This window comes from Phallusia mammillata, chromosome 3 (genome assembly GCF_965637545.1).
Source record: "Phallusia mammillata chromosome 3, kaPhaMamm4.hap1.1, whole genome shotgun sequence".
In the NCBI taxonomy this organism is placed as follows: Eukaryota; Metazoa; Chordata; class Ascidiacea; order Phlebobranchia; family Ascidiidae; genus Phallusia; species Phallusia mammillata.
Window position 1 is genome coordinate 6,522,867 of NC_137254.1, and position 15,283 is coordinate 6,538,149.

The window sequence follows — 15,283 nt, forward strand, 5'->3', positions numbered from 1 at the left end:
GTTTTGGGCAGATATAAACCTATTTCATTACATCTGTAAATCAAAACTAGAAGTGAATTGGTGCTGTTGGCGAAATAAAAATCTAACAATGCGACCGTCGTAGCGAAAAAGTTCTTTAAGCGTATAAAACAAGATGAAAATCACATGCGGCCCTTGTAAAACTATGTAAAACATCAGGCGGAAAAAATACCTCATGTTCTTTTTCGCAACCAATAAGGCCCGATAACACTATGCTTGGTGACTGTCCTAATCCAACTTACATCCCTCGGTGCATATCTTAGTTTAGTAAATACAATGTTGGAAGTCATTTCGAGCTCACATCAGCTGTGGGTGGCCATAAATCACCAAATAACTCTATTGATATATAATTTAGATTGACAATTATGTATCAATCTAAAATAAACAATATTTTGTGAGTAAACATAATTTTGTATCTTGGGAATCATACTAGATTCTATTGGATGTTATTGTTCAGACTGGTGAAATGCTTATCATACATTCATGTTTCCAAAGTTTATAGTCGACAGCTAATGTCAGCGAACACATTCGTTCCTACAACAATCCGAAAGTAAACACGAAAAAGACAATGACACAAAAACGTAGATAAAACCGTTGTTCCGCACTGTAAACCGACCGATAGCTAATCGACGTCTTGAATGTTCAACGACTATAAGAACCTTTTTTTCTACAATCTGTCTCGTTGGCAAAGGAAGCAGTTCTAAAATTACGCGAACATAATCAGTTGCGTGGCTAACCATGGCCAATTACTCTGAAACCCTTTTGCTATGTCTCTTTGGTGTTCCTTGGGCGATCCTTTAATTAGCTATCCGGCTCTTCGATGTACAAAGGCTTTGGTTTAACGGTTGGTGGGACACGAACTGCAGGTACCTGGTTGTGCTGGTTTGTTTGTAGAGAAAAACAACAAAATTTAAAAGCATATGAGCCAATAAATGATAAGCTGCAGACAGTGCACACTGTTTCGGCCTATGCAGCTTATCATTTATTGGCTCATATGCTTTTACATTGATACTGTGACACTGAGCCGACTTCACTGTGGTTCCCAAGCAGATGCTTGGCCACTGTGAGCCAGTTTCATTTGTGCTGTATGCCCAGTTGTGGCATCGCACAGACTGGGTGATGTATGGGGTTGAACCCTGTTGCTTACCACAAACTGGAGTGCCGTTTGATGGCTACACTAGCCAATGCGGCCGATCTCTCGTCACCAGCTGCACTGATGAGACCTTATAGGTCGAAACAGTGTGCACTGTCTGCAGCTTATCATTTATTGGCTCATATGCTTTTACATTGATACTGTGACACTGAGCCGACTTCACTGTGGTTCCCAAGCAGTTGCTTGGCCACTGTGAGCCAGTTTCATTTGTGCTGTATGCCCAGTTGTGGCATCGCACAGACTGGGTGATGTATGGGGTTGAACCCTGTTGCTCACCACAAACTGGAGTGCCGTTTGATGGCTACACTAGCCAATGCGGCCGATCTCTCGTCACCAGCTGCACTGATGAGACCTTATAGGCCGAAACAGTGTGCACTGTCTGCAACAACAAAATTTCTTTCCTGGATACAGAAATTTTAAGCCTTCGGATGGTATATTTTTACAAACCAATCAGCATTAAGTAGCACAAACCAATCAGCATTACAAGATAACTCTACAAATCAAGATAAACATAAAAACTGATGTTCTAATGGCGATTAGCTATCGGTCGCATTTGCAACACTAAACTACGATTCTATCCACGTTTTAATCAATGCATTATCGGCGTTTTCGCGCCCGTGTGTTTTTCGTGTTCACTCTCTTGTTGTTATAAGAACGACTGGTTGACTAGCTGGCGTTACCCTTAGACGCATTGTATAAGACGTTGAAACGTCGGATGACTTGTTTGCATTTGCCAGATGAACAAAAAAGTCTGTTTTGTTTCAGGTCATGACATATTATTCGTAAATCGAGATAAAGAGAGATCATACAGATGTGATATTTGTGAAACAGGATTTGCTCGCATGGGAGTTTTAAAATCACACATGTTGACCCACACCAAAGAGAAACCTCATCGATGTGATGTGTGTGAAAAGAGTTTCAGTATCATTTCAAATTTGAAAACCCACATGTTGACTCACACTAAAGAGAAACCTCATCGATGTGATGTTTGTGAAAAAGAGTTTTCTCGTGTGGGTAGTTGTAAAAGACACATGTTGACCCACACTAAAAAGAAACCACATCGATGTGATGTTTGTGGAAAGTGTTTCGGTGACAATTCAAATTTGAAAAGACACATTTTGACTCACAACTAAAGTTAACTTTACTGGTGAAGGTTAGCTGAAAATTGCTTTTTTTGTATGGATTTTGTTTCCAAACAGTTTTTGAAAAACATGTACCACACAAAGTAACATTAGAAACGGTGATGCTGTGTACATGTAACGTTGTTCACCAAACCATTCCAATCTCTTGTAATTTAAGTTCGGCGCCAGTCGATGGGATATTCGCCTCCTTTACATTAGTAATTTCTTCAAAATATTACAAAAACACTTATCCGATTACGCTATGTTTTACTTGATGAACTGGGTTGAAGATGTTTTGTTTAAATCAGGGGTGGCCAACTTGCCAGTCGTTAAGATCGACTAATTTTTTTCTCAATTGTACACGATCGACTGATCAGTCGTAATTTAGGCTGCCACTAACATAAAGCAATAACGCAAAGATTGACAATTGCCACATATTTATAGGCACGAGTTTTATTGGGAAGCATCACCTAGTTTTTACAACAATAAAACGTCGCATATATTTATATAATTAGTATCTAAGTAGTCAGTGGGAACTTTTAAAGTTTCAAATCGCCCCAACCAATTGCAACCGCTTCGTTAACGCAAACTGTGAAATTGTGTCAAAATGTCAGAAATGCTGTTTTATATTGTTTATTAGTTTTTCAATTAATAAGCTGTTGATTAGTAGTGGAGAATTTAGTGGTGATCGACCAGTCTAAAGCAGGCGATCGACGTGTTGGCCACACCTGGTTTAAATCAATAACGACGAAATATTACCTTGTTTATTTTTAACGACACAAATAAAACTCAGGTTTGTTTACACATGGGTGTAAGATTCAGCATTGTGTATGTATTCGTTTAATATTGTTTTGAATTTCAATTGGGCAAAGAAGTGATAGTTTATTTGTATTGAACAACAATAAACACGTTAAGGTACGTTACCTTTGGTTTAGAAATTTGTAACACGTTGAGTAAGCAGGTCGCAGTCATTTAAAGTATTGTATATATATGTTAAATTTTATATCGTATGATAATGATTCAGTGGTTATAAAAATATCAGGGAGTCGAACCGCTTGTCATACGGGTTCAGGTTCGGTTCAGGTTCACTGGGTTTTGTTTTTAGGGGTTCGGGTTCGGTTCCGTATTTTAAAAAAGTATATTTTCGGGTTTTGTTCCGGTTCGGCCAAATTATCCGGTCCAAACCGGTTCGCGGTTTTTAAACCGGTTTAAATTTTTATTCATTTTTATTTCATCCATCATCTACATGGCCTCATAAAACTAGATATTTCATCCATCATCTACGTGGCCTCATAAAAAAAGAATTTTGCCCCCGCACTCTAATTTTTGACACGCCCTATAAGTGTTACCTTTTGTATTTTTCGGTGGGTTCGGGTTCAGTTCCGGTTCGACTCCTTGGAAAATATTGAAAGTGTTGAGCATTTAATAGTTTAACCAAATCAACTCAATAAATTTTTTATCTAAATCAAGTTATTTACTGAAATTGGTAAACTTTTTAAACAGACAAACCTGTGAAGTACTGTAAATACGTTCCACTCTACTTAGAAAACTTGAAATAAAACTGAAACACAACTGAAAATTTTGTAATGAGCAGTGAGAAACTTTTGGGACATATTCCTATAGGACACGTTTTGACAAATGAACAATTGCTTACTCCGTTGCAGTTTGCAATAGGCAACATGCTTTAATTTGACTAACTCAGCAATAAGCTGCAACAGGCAATCTAGAAAGGTGTTCGTTACGTTGGCTACATCGAGATATATTGCTTCAGATGAAAGTTGCAGGTTTTTCGCTTGTTACATATGCAGGTAAATATTGAACACTTGACAAACCTTGGGCATTTTGCCAGCGCTAATGAAAATCTCTCAGTTAAGTTTGGCCAATTTCATATCAATATGAATGGCGCTTGTAATCGGACCCGCTGGAATACAAAATTGTTGCACAACTGGCTGTAATATTGCGGACCCGGATGGTGCCGACAGGCTTATACATTTTGATTTGCAGCTTGTTGATTGCATTAATGTTAATTCTGTTTGCAAGCCGGTGCATTGTTCAGAAAACATTACAATGCCCCAAAGAATCTGTAAGTTAAGTTTGCAAACTAGTTTAAACATAGTAAAATTTGAGTGTTGAGATTGAAGAAATTTGTTGCTTACATGTTATGTTAACCTAATGCTTCATACTTCGGTCTTTATTACATTGGGGGAGGTAATGTGCAAAAGGAATAAACTTTTGCTGCCAGGCATATGTATCAAGAAATTTGTAACTCTTTTAGCAGTTGTTATTATAACGTGCCGACGTTTCGATGTCCCATACTAGACATCTTCATCAGGATAATGACATAAATTGAGAATACAAAGTTATTTTATAGCAACAAGGGTGGTAAAACACACACAAAACGCGGTGGTTACAAAAGCAATGCGCGACAATGATCGTGTGATAACACCTAGCTCAATGGTGCAAAAGCGACCGATAAGTTATCGGCATTAGAACGACTGTTTTAACGTTTATCGTGTTGGTGTGAAAATGTATGTCCGGCGACTCTAGGAAACCTCACTTGTGGAAGTTTGTTTCCCTCGCTAACAGTTGTGGCAACATGAACGGTGGTCGCTAACAGTAATGGAAATAATATATGACTAATAAAAAAGTTACATTTGAAAGTGCTAATAAATTTAGATAACCTAGTTTCTTGTTTGCCAAATTGCTATCAAAGCTGCTCATGGTGCATTTGTTATTCGTTGCACCGATTAACTTGTGCAACCAACATGAACCGGTAAGCGTTTCAGTTTATTTTGATTTTAACTCTCACTCATGGTTTACTTGTGCAAAACACCGTGTAATAATCTACTTGTTGGCTTGTAACACTCAATATGAGTTGTGAACTGACATGTTGTGAGTTTCATTTTCCTAATCAGAAAACTGTTTCGTTCCACTATTGTGTGCAGCCATATGTGAAGTGTTCACATGCGTCACCATCGCTAAATAAGTGTGTAACATCCAGCGTAGTTGCCAACAAAATTAAAATTTGAAGCATAGACGCTGCTAAACGGTGATTATTTGATTGACTACATGCCCTGAGTCAAACTAGTCAATTGCTTCCTGTAATACAAAAACGTCGGAGGTCGCATCGGCACAACCGATTACTGTCTGAATTACAACGTGTACGTGCAACAGCTGGTCACACTTGATGCAGTGGGATATTCAGTAAGTAGGTACAGCTAGTTTAGAAAGATTAAATGGTTAGTTTTCTTAGTTTATAAGACACTTGTTTAATGTTCACCATTGGTGTGCCGAGGAAGTTGATCGCGTAATATTACTGCACTTGTAAATAAAGCAAGCTAAGCGAAAATTAATATTACAGGTTTAGGTTTTTCGCAAGGTTAAAAAACACCGGAGTGAAAGTTTTTATCATATTGGCTTGTTTGTTCCTCGTTACAGTCTTCGAAATCGCGAAGGGGTACGAATATTACAAACTTGTTTAGAATTGTAATTTCGTTTCTTGTTAAGATCACAAGTTTATTGTGCATACACGCTTGTGTTTCGTTATATAATTTATTTATGCATGTGATTAATACAGGGGTGCAAAATTTTTTTCGAAATTTGGTGGCGCGCAGTAAATTTTAGTAGCATACATTTTTTTGTATATGTGTCTATTTCCACGTAATTCACAACCACTTCGCTATTAATAGCCGTATCGCAGGTTCCTAATTTACAAACAGTCACCGAATGTCTTAATGTCATGTAATAATCTAGTGATTTCAGGAATTTTCATTTATTTCTAAATATCCCATTTGCTTGTGCCTGAAAGTTTATGCCTAATCCATAGATTAAACTATAAAGTTTGATGATCGGTCTCAATTGTTAATGACGTCACTTTCTAAATTGTTAAGTTGTGTGTTACCTGACATTTGGCGTTGTTAGGAGACAATAGCCTACAACCGAGGTCTCTCTAGTAGCCTCGCAAAATTTATTGATACCAGTTTTTAAACCCTAAAATATGTTTAAATCAACGCATGACCGCCAACACATATAGCGCCGAAATAATTAGTCTGCCTAGGCGCATATTGGGGTTTGCTCGATATACAGTTTTTAATCGGACACCTGACGAATCCTCGTTAAAATTGCTGATTCGGCAAATCGGTCTTTCAGCTCGTCTCATACGTTCTCGGATACAAACAGCAAATATCCAAGCCTGACGCAGAGATTGTGTTGCAATGACAATTGAGTCAAAAGTCCGTGTGAAGTGACAGTTCGCAATAGTAGTTGCAGAAACAGCAGATTAAAGCACGTTTTACTCGTGTTTATAAATGTCTCGGTATTTTTTCCGTTGCTTCCCAAGTATCGGATGAGTAGCGATGCCACACATAGCATCAGGAATCGGCGCGTATGACCTCAACTTATTTGTTATGTATGTTCTAGCGCCGACCTATTTCTGAGAGGGAAGTCTGATTTATGAAACTACAAATTACTGGATAAAAGGTAGGAAAAAAACAGGCAGGAATTCCTGATACAAGAACGGTATTTTGGTCTCTAACCTTTTTGGCCAAAATTTAGCTACAAATCCGTGGTAAATGCATGTGCGGCGTGCGTGTCGTGTCAAATTATTTTTGAGACACACGTGGCCGATTGCGCCATACCCACGACGATTAGCACGTGTGTTCCTCCGATTCGTATACTCTTCAGCACTTTTGTTATGACAAGAAAATGACTTTCCGTCAAAATTTAGTGAATATTAATTTCATTTAAAATGGAATTAACATAATCAAATTAATAAGCTTTCATTGGCGTAACAATGACTGTTGTGCGAGTAACAATAAATCTGAAGGCCCAGTGTCCCAGAATGATTATAATTGGTTCTTTTGTGCTCAACATGGTAAAACGAGATGCTGTTAAAGCTGCTCACTGACTAACTTGTGCGACCAAACATGGCTCGGTTTTACTACACTGTACAATTGTAATTCTAACTTTGACTTATGGTTTACTTGTGCAAAACAAGGTGTAACATAATTGTTTGCTGACATCGCTCTATAAAGGTTGTTGCGTTTCTCCATTCAGAAAACAGTATCGTTCAACTATTCTATTGTGCGCAACCACAAGCGAAGGGTTAACGTGCGTCAATATAGCTGAATAAGTGTGTAACATCACGGATAGTTGACACCTAAATTGGTATTCAAAAATGAACACCATTCGTCCCTGACTGCATGCCCTGAGTCAAACTAGTCAATCGCTTCCTCTTATACAAAAACGTGCAAACGTCGGAGGACGCAGCTGCACAACCGATTACTGCTTGAATTACTTTGTGTATGTGAAGCAACTAGAAACAGTAGCACAGTTGAGGGATTTTCAGTAGCGATGTAAAGCTAATCGAAAGATGAATTGATTTGTTAGTACGATTCTTTATTGTTTATAACACACAGGTATAATATTTCACAAGCGGTTTGTTGAGGTTAAGTTGAGTGTGTAATATAACTGCAGTTTCAAATAAAGCGTAAGTTAATATCACTTGTAATATTTTACACAAACGGTATTAAAAATGGCCAACGGTACTTGTAATATTTTACACAAACGGTATAAATATTAAAAATACATATCTTAAATTACAGGTTTAACCGTTTTTACAGTTACCAGTCCCCAGGCCCAGTTTATGATCATTATAAACTGCGCTTGTAATTTGACATGCTCAAAAAGGAAATTGTTGCACAGCTGACTGCAGCACTGGGAAGCAAGTTAATGTCAGTTAGCGGCAACACTGAACACAGTGGAAAATAAACTATGCGTAATCAAAAGTGTTTGTTCTGTTTAAAAAAGCTTATGTTTGGTTCTGTTACCTTTGTAATGTTTCCAACAAAGCAAGTCCAGAATCGTCCACAAAAGTTCCGTTTCTTTATTGGGATGGCATACAACTTATTTTATGTGCACATTCACACTTTGCAGCATTTTGTTCTACACACCAAAGCAGTGGTGGTAAGTTTGTTAACTAAATTTATGCAAAACAATTTTAAACATGATGTTCCATGGATGAACAACAAAGCTAACATATTGTTTCAGGTCATAACATAGTATTCGAAAGTCAGATAAAACTTTTCTTTGTAATATCTGAACAACTATGTTGACGAGATGAAATCACAGGATTTTGACTTCGAGTTAAGTGATGTTTTTGATCAGAGGTTTGTGGAACGTGGAAATGTAAAACGTCATATGCTGACACCCACTAATAAAAAATTATCGATGTGATGTTCGTGAAAAAGGCTTTGCTCGTGGTGGAGATTTGAAAACACACATGTTGATTCACACTACAACTATATTCAAAATGTAATGAAATTGAATAAGTTCTGTTTATAAAGCGAGCAAACAGCTAGCTCAATGGTGTAAAAGCGACCGATAAGTTATGGGCATTAGAACGTCCGTTATAACGTTCATCGTGTTGGTGTGAAAATGTATGTTCCACGACTCTAGGAAACCTCGCTTGTGGAAACCAGTTACCCTCGCTAACACTTTGGCAGCAAAAAAGTTATTGGTATGATTATGGACAGTAGCAGGTTTTGCTAATGCCGATTTTTTGCATCTTTCTTAGCCACGTCCCATTTGTGAGACCGCACCCTCTACAAAGTATTGCGTACATCACGCCCCTTGTCGCATTTGTATCTATCTAACATGTGACGGATTACATCCGTTAACTTAGAAATATATGGCAAAGTGACAAAAGCATGCTCTTTGAACTGAATTCCGTGCAATCTTGGTTTTTCGGTCACTGATAATCCAGTTCGGGTAACCGTTTAACCAAAGGGCCTCGTGTACCCTTCGTAACTCCGACATTAACGAAACCCATTTTGCTACGTCTCTTGGGTGTTCCTTTAAGCGCTCGTCCGGCAGATTGGTTTACAAAGGTTTTGGTTGATGGGAATTGTAGGTACCCGGATGTGCTGGTTTGTTTGTAGTCAAAAACAAGAATATTTTATCCCTGGATGTAGAATTTTCGACACCCCTGGATTGTACACTTTGTTTAAGCGTGTATCACAAACTAACCAGCATTACAAGAGGTACGTACAGTTCTAAATGTTCTAAAGCCGATTAGCTATCGGTCCGATACTTATCAACGTTTTTTAGCGGTTTTTGCGCCTGTGTCTTTTTTGTGTTCAATCACGGGGTGTTATAAGAACGGCTGTGTTGGGATGTAGACACCCTGTATATGACGTCGTACTTCGGATGACTTATTTACAATTGTCAGGCGAACTAAAATGCCTATCTTATTTCAGACGATATTAATTGTAAATCAATTTAACTACCTGACTAACTAATTTTAAAGAGATGACATCAAAGGATTTTGGTTTTTTTGATCAAAGGCTTGCTGAAGGTGAAAATGTAAAACAACATGTGCCGAAACACAGCAGTGAGAAACTTCATCGATGTGAGGTTTGTGAAAAAACTTTTGCCCGAAGAGGAACTTTGAAACGACACATGTTGGTTCACACTAAAGAAAGACCATATCGATGTGATATTTGTGAAAAAGAGTTTGCCCGCATGGAAGTTTTAAAATCACACATGTTGACTCATACTAACGAGAAACCTCATCGATGTTATGTTTGTGATAAAAGATTTACCCAAAGTGGAATTTTAAATACCCACATGTTGATTCACACTAAAGAGAGACCATATCGATGTGATAATTGTGATAAACGATTTACCCGAAGTGGACTTTTGAAAAGACACATGTTGACTCACACTAAAGAGAAACCTCATCGTTGTGATGTTTGTGAAAAAGGGTTTGCTCGTATGGAAAGTTTAACAACACACATGCTGACTCACACCAAAGAGAAACCTCATCGATGTGATGTTTGTGAAAAGAATTTCAGTATCATTTCAAATTTGAAAAGACACATGTTGACCCACACGAAAGAGAAACCACATCAATGTGATGTTTGTGAAAAGAGTTTCAGTATCATTTCAAATCTGAAAACACACATGTTGATTCACACTAGAGAGAAACCACAATGATGTGATACTTGTGGTAACCAATAATCCAAAGTGGAAGTTTGAAAACCCACCTGTTGATTCACAATAAAAAGAAGCCTCACCGATGCGATGTTTTTAGTAAAACATTTACTTGGTCTGGAATTTGAAAAACACATGCTGGTCCATCAGTGTGTTGTTTGTGAAATTCCATTTAATGCCATTTCAAGATTAAAAAATCACTTGTTGACTCACAACGAAAAGTAAGTTCTTAGTTTTACCGACTTAAAGTTTTTTGAAAGGTTTACTTTGGGTCAAAGTTGCCTTTTTGTGTAGATTTGGTTTTCTAACAGTGTGAAACATGTATTACGCAGTGTAAAAATAAAAACGGTGACTCAATGTACAGTTATCAATGTTTAAATGTACAGTAATTGAAGTTAGCAATTAGGCGGCAGTAAATGGGATCTTTTGGCCGGGTTCGGGCTTAGGTATTTGTCAGAAAACGGGCCGGACTTTACGTTCATGTTTCCACCATTTTTTGGCAACTATTATCTGGCTTTGACCTAATGCACACCCTACTCTGAAACGTATTATTTACCCCATTGTCTACTATTTTTCAATGTGTTTTTTATCTTGTCAATCAAAAATTCGGGCCTAAACGGGCTTCCTAAAAACGTTACGGGTTCCGGCTTCGGGAAAAAAATATGAACCTTTTTTTCATTAAACAATGCTTACTCAATTTCAGTTTACAATAGCAATATGCCTTAATACAGTTTTGAATGACTTTCTTAGCAATAAGCAGCAACAGGCAAACTAGAAAGGTGTTTACTTGTTCTTCACATTGGCTACAGCAAGATATGTTACTTCACATCGCGTATTACAAATGCAGATCTATATAAAAGCATTGGACAAACTTTAGGATTTTGCCAGCGCTGATGAAAGTCTGTCCTTGCAGTTAGTTCGGCCAATTTCAAACCCACATGAATGACGCTTGTAATTGGACACGCTGAAAACAAAATTTTTTGCACAGCTGACTGTAATTTGCGGACCAACATGGTGCCGGCAAACTGATACATTTTGATTTGCAGATTGTGATTGCTTTAATGTTTATTCTTTTTGCAACTCTGTACATTGCTTGCAAAACAGTAAAATGCCACAAAGACTCTTTATGTTTGGTTTGCAAAATTGTAAAATTTGAGTGTTGAGATTGAATATAAGTTAGTTGCTTTACATGTTATGTTAAACTAATGCTTCATACTTAGGTCTTTATTACATCGGGGGAAAGTAATGTGTAGTAGGAATAAACTGTTGCTGCCAGACGTAAAGTATCAAGAACATTTTAGCTCTTCCAGCAGTTTTTGTTATAATACGCCGACGTTTCGATGTCCCATACGAGACACCTTCATCAGCATATTGACATAAACTGAGAACACAAAGTTGTCATATAGAAACAAGGGTGGAAAAATACACACAATACGAGGTGGTAAAAAAGCAGTGCGCACCAATGGTCGAGTAATAACACCCAGCTCAATGGTGCAAAGCCGACGGATATTTTTTCGCCCTTTTTAACGTTCATCGTGTTGGGATGAGAATGTATGTTCAACAAGTGCTAATGCCGATTTTTTGCACCTTATTTATCACTACAAAAACCAGTGTGTTGTTTCAACACGCCGGTGTGTTTCAACCTCACTAACGGTGTGTTGTAAGAACACGGCAGGTGTGTTGTTACCGCGATAATCGATGTGTATTCGCAAAACGACACGCCGCACAGGACGGACAGCACGCCAGGTGTGTTGATTAAGGTCAGGGTGATCGGTTTCAAGTCCAGAAACACAAAACAACACGCCGCCGTGTTGTTTTGTTGCTTTTTTTTCTTTCCGTTTGGCTTGGAAGTCACTCAACCGTAACGGCGGGAACGCACGAAACGGCTTTTAGGTTCTTTTTTCTTTTGATTGACTTAATCTTAGTAAAGTGTTAAGAGACTTAATATCAAGGCTTATAGGAGCTAATTGAGTATTAATTGACAAGTTTTTTGATATATTCAAGACTTTTGGACAATGTGAACAGGATGGTGTTGCAAATCTAATAAAGGTTGGTATATTTACAGTTTTACATATATTTGTGCATGACTGCATGTATAAAACATAATAGCTTGTTTTTTTTGTATTAGGCTAGAGTAGACTGTAACCAAATGACTGAGCGAAGTGGTTTTTTAACAACTTGGTATCACTATCAAGTAAGTAGAACACATACAAAACATGCATTCAAGTGACCTCTATTTGCATTTTTTGCCAAATTATTACAGTTCTGTTGGTAAGTGATTCTTCTGCAAAATTATGTATTTCAAGTGTTTAATTTGTTGCAGAGTCCTGTACAAAACCTAATGATGCAACTGACTTTACTGTGTATAACCTGGATTATTGAACAACCAAGGGAATTCTATTAAGGAACTAATTTTGTTACAAAGGGGGCATGTGGTAGGTATTAAACCCAATGTTTATGGCTGTGTTGCAAACAAGTGAACATGTTTGAAGTAGTTAGATTTGAACAAATATATACATCTTCTTTCATTGTGCAATAGCATATTATTCTAGTGTTTTTGTTGATGGATAGTGGATACATTACTTTATTTTAGACAATCAACATTAAGGGACACTCAATATCACTTGCTACCAGAAATCTTAAAAAGTCATGTGGTGAGTGAGTATAATTGTCTTTTAACTAATCGACCTCTTTCTTTAGCTTATGTTGAATATATACAGTGTTTTATTTTGAATATATACTGTTTTGCAGATGGTAAACGTAACTGATGTTCTCAAAAGTGCCATAAGGGAAACCTTTGGATATAATCAAAGGCTGGCTGCTTGTTTGTGAAAGGAAATTGCTACGAAAAAAGAAATGTTGTCATCTTCGAAACACAGGTATTTTGATTAGATCCATTAGTAACTCCAACAAACTTTGATTTCATGTAACCTTAACTATTACAATCACATTAACTGGCAGTAACACCATGTTTAATAACTGCTTATTTACTTGACAGGACCAGTTTGCAACATCCCCTGGTTATCCACGTGTTATTGTCAATAAGAATGAAATGAACAGGTTTTCTTTTGGTTTTAATTTTTCATTGTAATACTTGTTATTTTTATTGTAGTGATATTGAACATGCCATGACTGTGCATATGCCACATACCTTGTTGAGTACATTACACTTATATAGCATCTAGCATGCAGTTAAAGTTTTGTTTTCGCGTTTATGTTTAACCTGTGTTTCCCCCACCGTTACTATTCATGCCATAACTTTGTTTTGTTTCTTCTGTCAAACGTTATGTCTTGTCTCTTCGATATATGCGATATTTCGTTGGTACGTTACTGTTTGCAATAAAATACAAAACGGTATTTGGTGTGCCATGCTTTATAGCTCTAAACAACACGCAACACGCGTGTTGTATGAGTGTGTTCAAACGACACACCATACAACCCGAAACTGCAGCTTCAAACAACACGGCAGGCGTGTCGTTGAACAACACACCGCCTCACAACACGGCTCGGTGTGTCGTGTGTTGTATACGGCTTCAAAATTGGCGTGTTGTTACAACACACCGGTTCTTCTAGTATAGTCGCATCCCGTTCATGTTCTTTCATTTAAGCGTGCATCACAAACCAACCAGTATTACAAGGTACATACAGTTCAAAATATATAAAAACAAATGCTCTAATGCCGACTAGCTATCAGTCGGATTTACAACACTTATCTACGATTCACGTTATTATCTTCGTTTTCACTCCAAGGGTGCTAACGCCTATGTCGGGTAGCTGACATTACCCTGATGTAGACACCCTGTATATGACGTAGAGACGTCCGACGACATATTTGCATTTGCCAAGTCAACAAAAAAATTCTATCTTGTTTCAGCTCATAACATATTCATCGCAAATCAGTTCAACCATTTTCTGTATAAAACCCTGAATAACAAATTTTAGGAGAGATGGCATCAAAGGATTTTGGCTGTGATCAAAGGTTTCTTGAAGGTGGAAATGTAAAACGACATATGCTGAAACACAGCATTAAAAAACTATGTCAATGTGATGTTTGTAAAAAAACATTTGCCCAAAGTTGGATTTTAAAAAGACACATGTTGACCCACACCAAAGAGAAACCTCATCGATGTGATGTTTGTGAAAAAACATTCGCCCAAAGTTGGATTTTGAAACAACACATGTTGACCCACACCAAAGAAAAATCTTATCAGTGTACTGTTTGCAGAAAGACATTCACTCTGCTTGGAGTATTAAAAAAACATATGGTGACACACACCAATGAAAAACCTCACCGATGTGACGTTTGTGAAAAACGATTCGCTCGTGCTGGAGATTTAAAAAAAAACATGTTGGTTCACACAGATGAGAAACCTTTTCGGTGTGATCTTTGTGATACACGATTTACACAGAGTGGAAATTTGAAAAGACAATTGTTGACTCACACTAAAGAGAAGCCTTATGGATGTTTTGTTTGTAAGAAACGGTTTGCTCGTGGTAGTACTTTGAAATCCCACATATTGATTCACACTAAAGAGAACCCTCGTCGATAAGATGAAAAAGTTTGCTTATAGCGGAGATTTGAAAATCAACATGTGGACTCACTCTGAACCACTTATGAGAAGGTCCATTGATGTATTGCGATTTGTTGTCATTTTAAATTTAAACAAACGCTTGTTGCTAAATTGTTTCTTTAGTGGCAGTGAAAGGACAGAAAAAAAAAACAATATGTGCTTATTTAATATCAGTATTTGTACCACCTGACGAATTTTAACTTGCCACACTCCAGTTGCCAAACATGCTAAAATTCCATGAAACAATTTACAATACAATTAGGTGCAGCATGACATCATAAATAACTCGTTGCTGGTCCATTAATAACAATAATGCCTGCTATTGACAGTGTTATAGGTTTGAAACTAGGATTACTGAGCCAAATCAGTACAATAGTAAGAGCAGTGTCACAGATTTTAACAAAAAATATAACAAGAAGCATAGGCAG

At 37.4% G+C, this 15,283-nt stretch overlaps 1 protein-coding gene across 1 annotated transcript; it reads left to right on the forward strand.

The window, feature by feature from the left end:
* Positions 1-1,788: 1,788 nt before the first annotated feature.
* Positions 1,789-14,942, forward strand: LOC145219355 (uncharacterized). The gene is made up of 7 exons (XM_080086728.1): positions 1,789-2,301; positions 9,583-10,284; positions 12,289-12,333; positions 12,413-12,478; positions 12,878-12,938; positions 13,893-13,922; positions 14,227-14,942. Exons 1-7 carry the CDS (start codon positions 1,909-1,911, stop codon positions 14,832-14,834), a joined length of 1,905 nt encoding a protein of 634 aa, XP_079942854.1. The 5' UTR covers positions 1,789-1,908; the 3' UTR covers positions 14,835-14,942.
* The last annotated feature ends 341 nt before the right edge of the window (positions 14,943-15,283 follow it).

Coding starts and splice junctions, on each gene's coding strand:
- LOC145219355 (XM_080086728.1), top strand. CDS start 1,909: ATGAACAAAAAAGTCTGTTTTGTTTCAGGTCATGACATATTATTCGTA. Junction 12,334..12,412: donor GTGTTGCAAATCTAATAAAG/GTTGGTATATTT, acceptor TTTTTGTATTAG/GCTAGAGTAGACTGTAACCA. Junction 12,939..13,892: donor AAATCTTAAAAAGTCATGTG/GTGAGTGAGTAT, acceptor CTTTCATTTAAG/CGTGCATCACAAACCAACCA.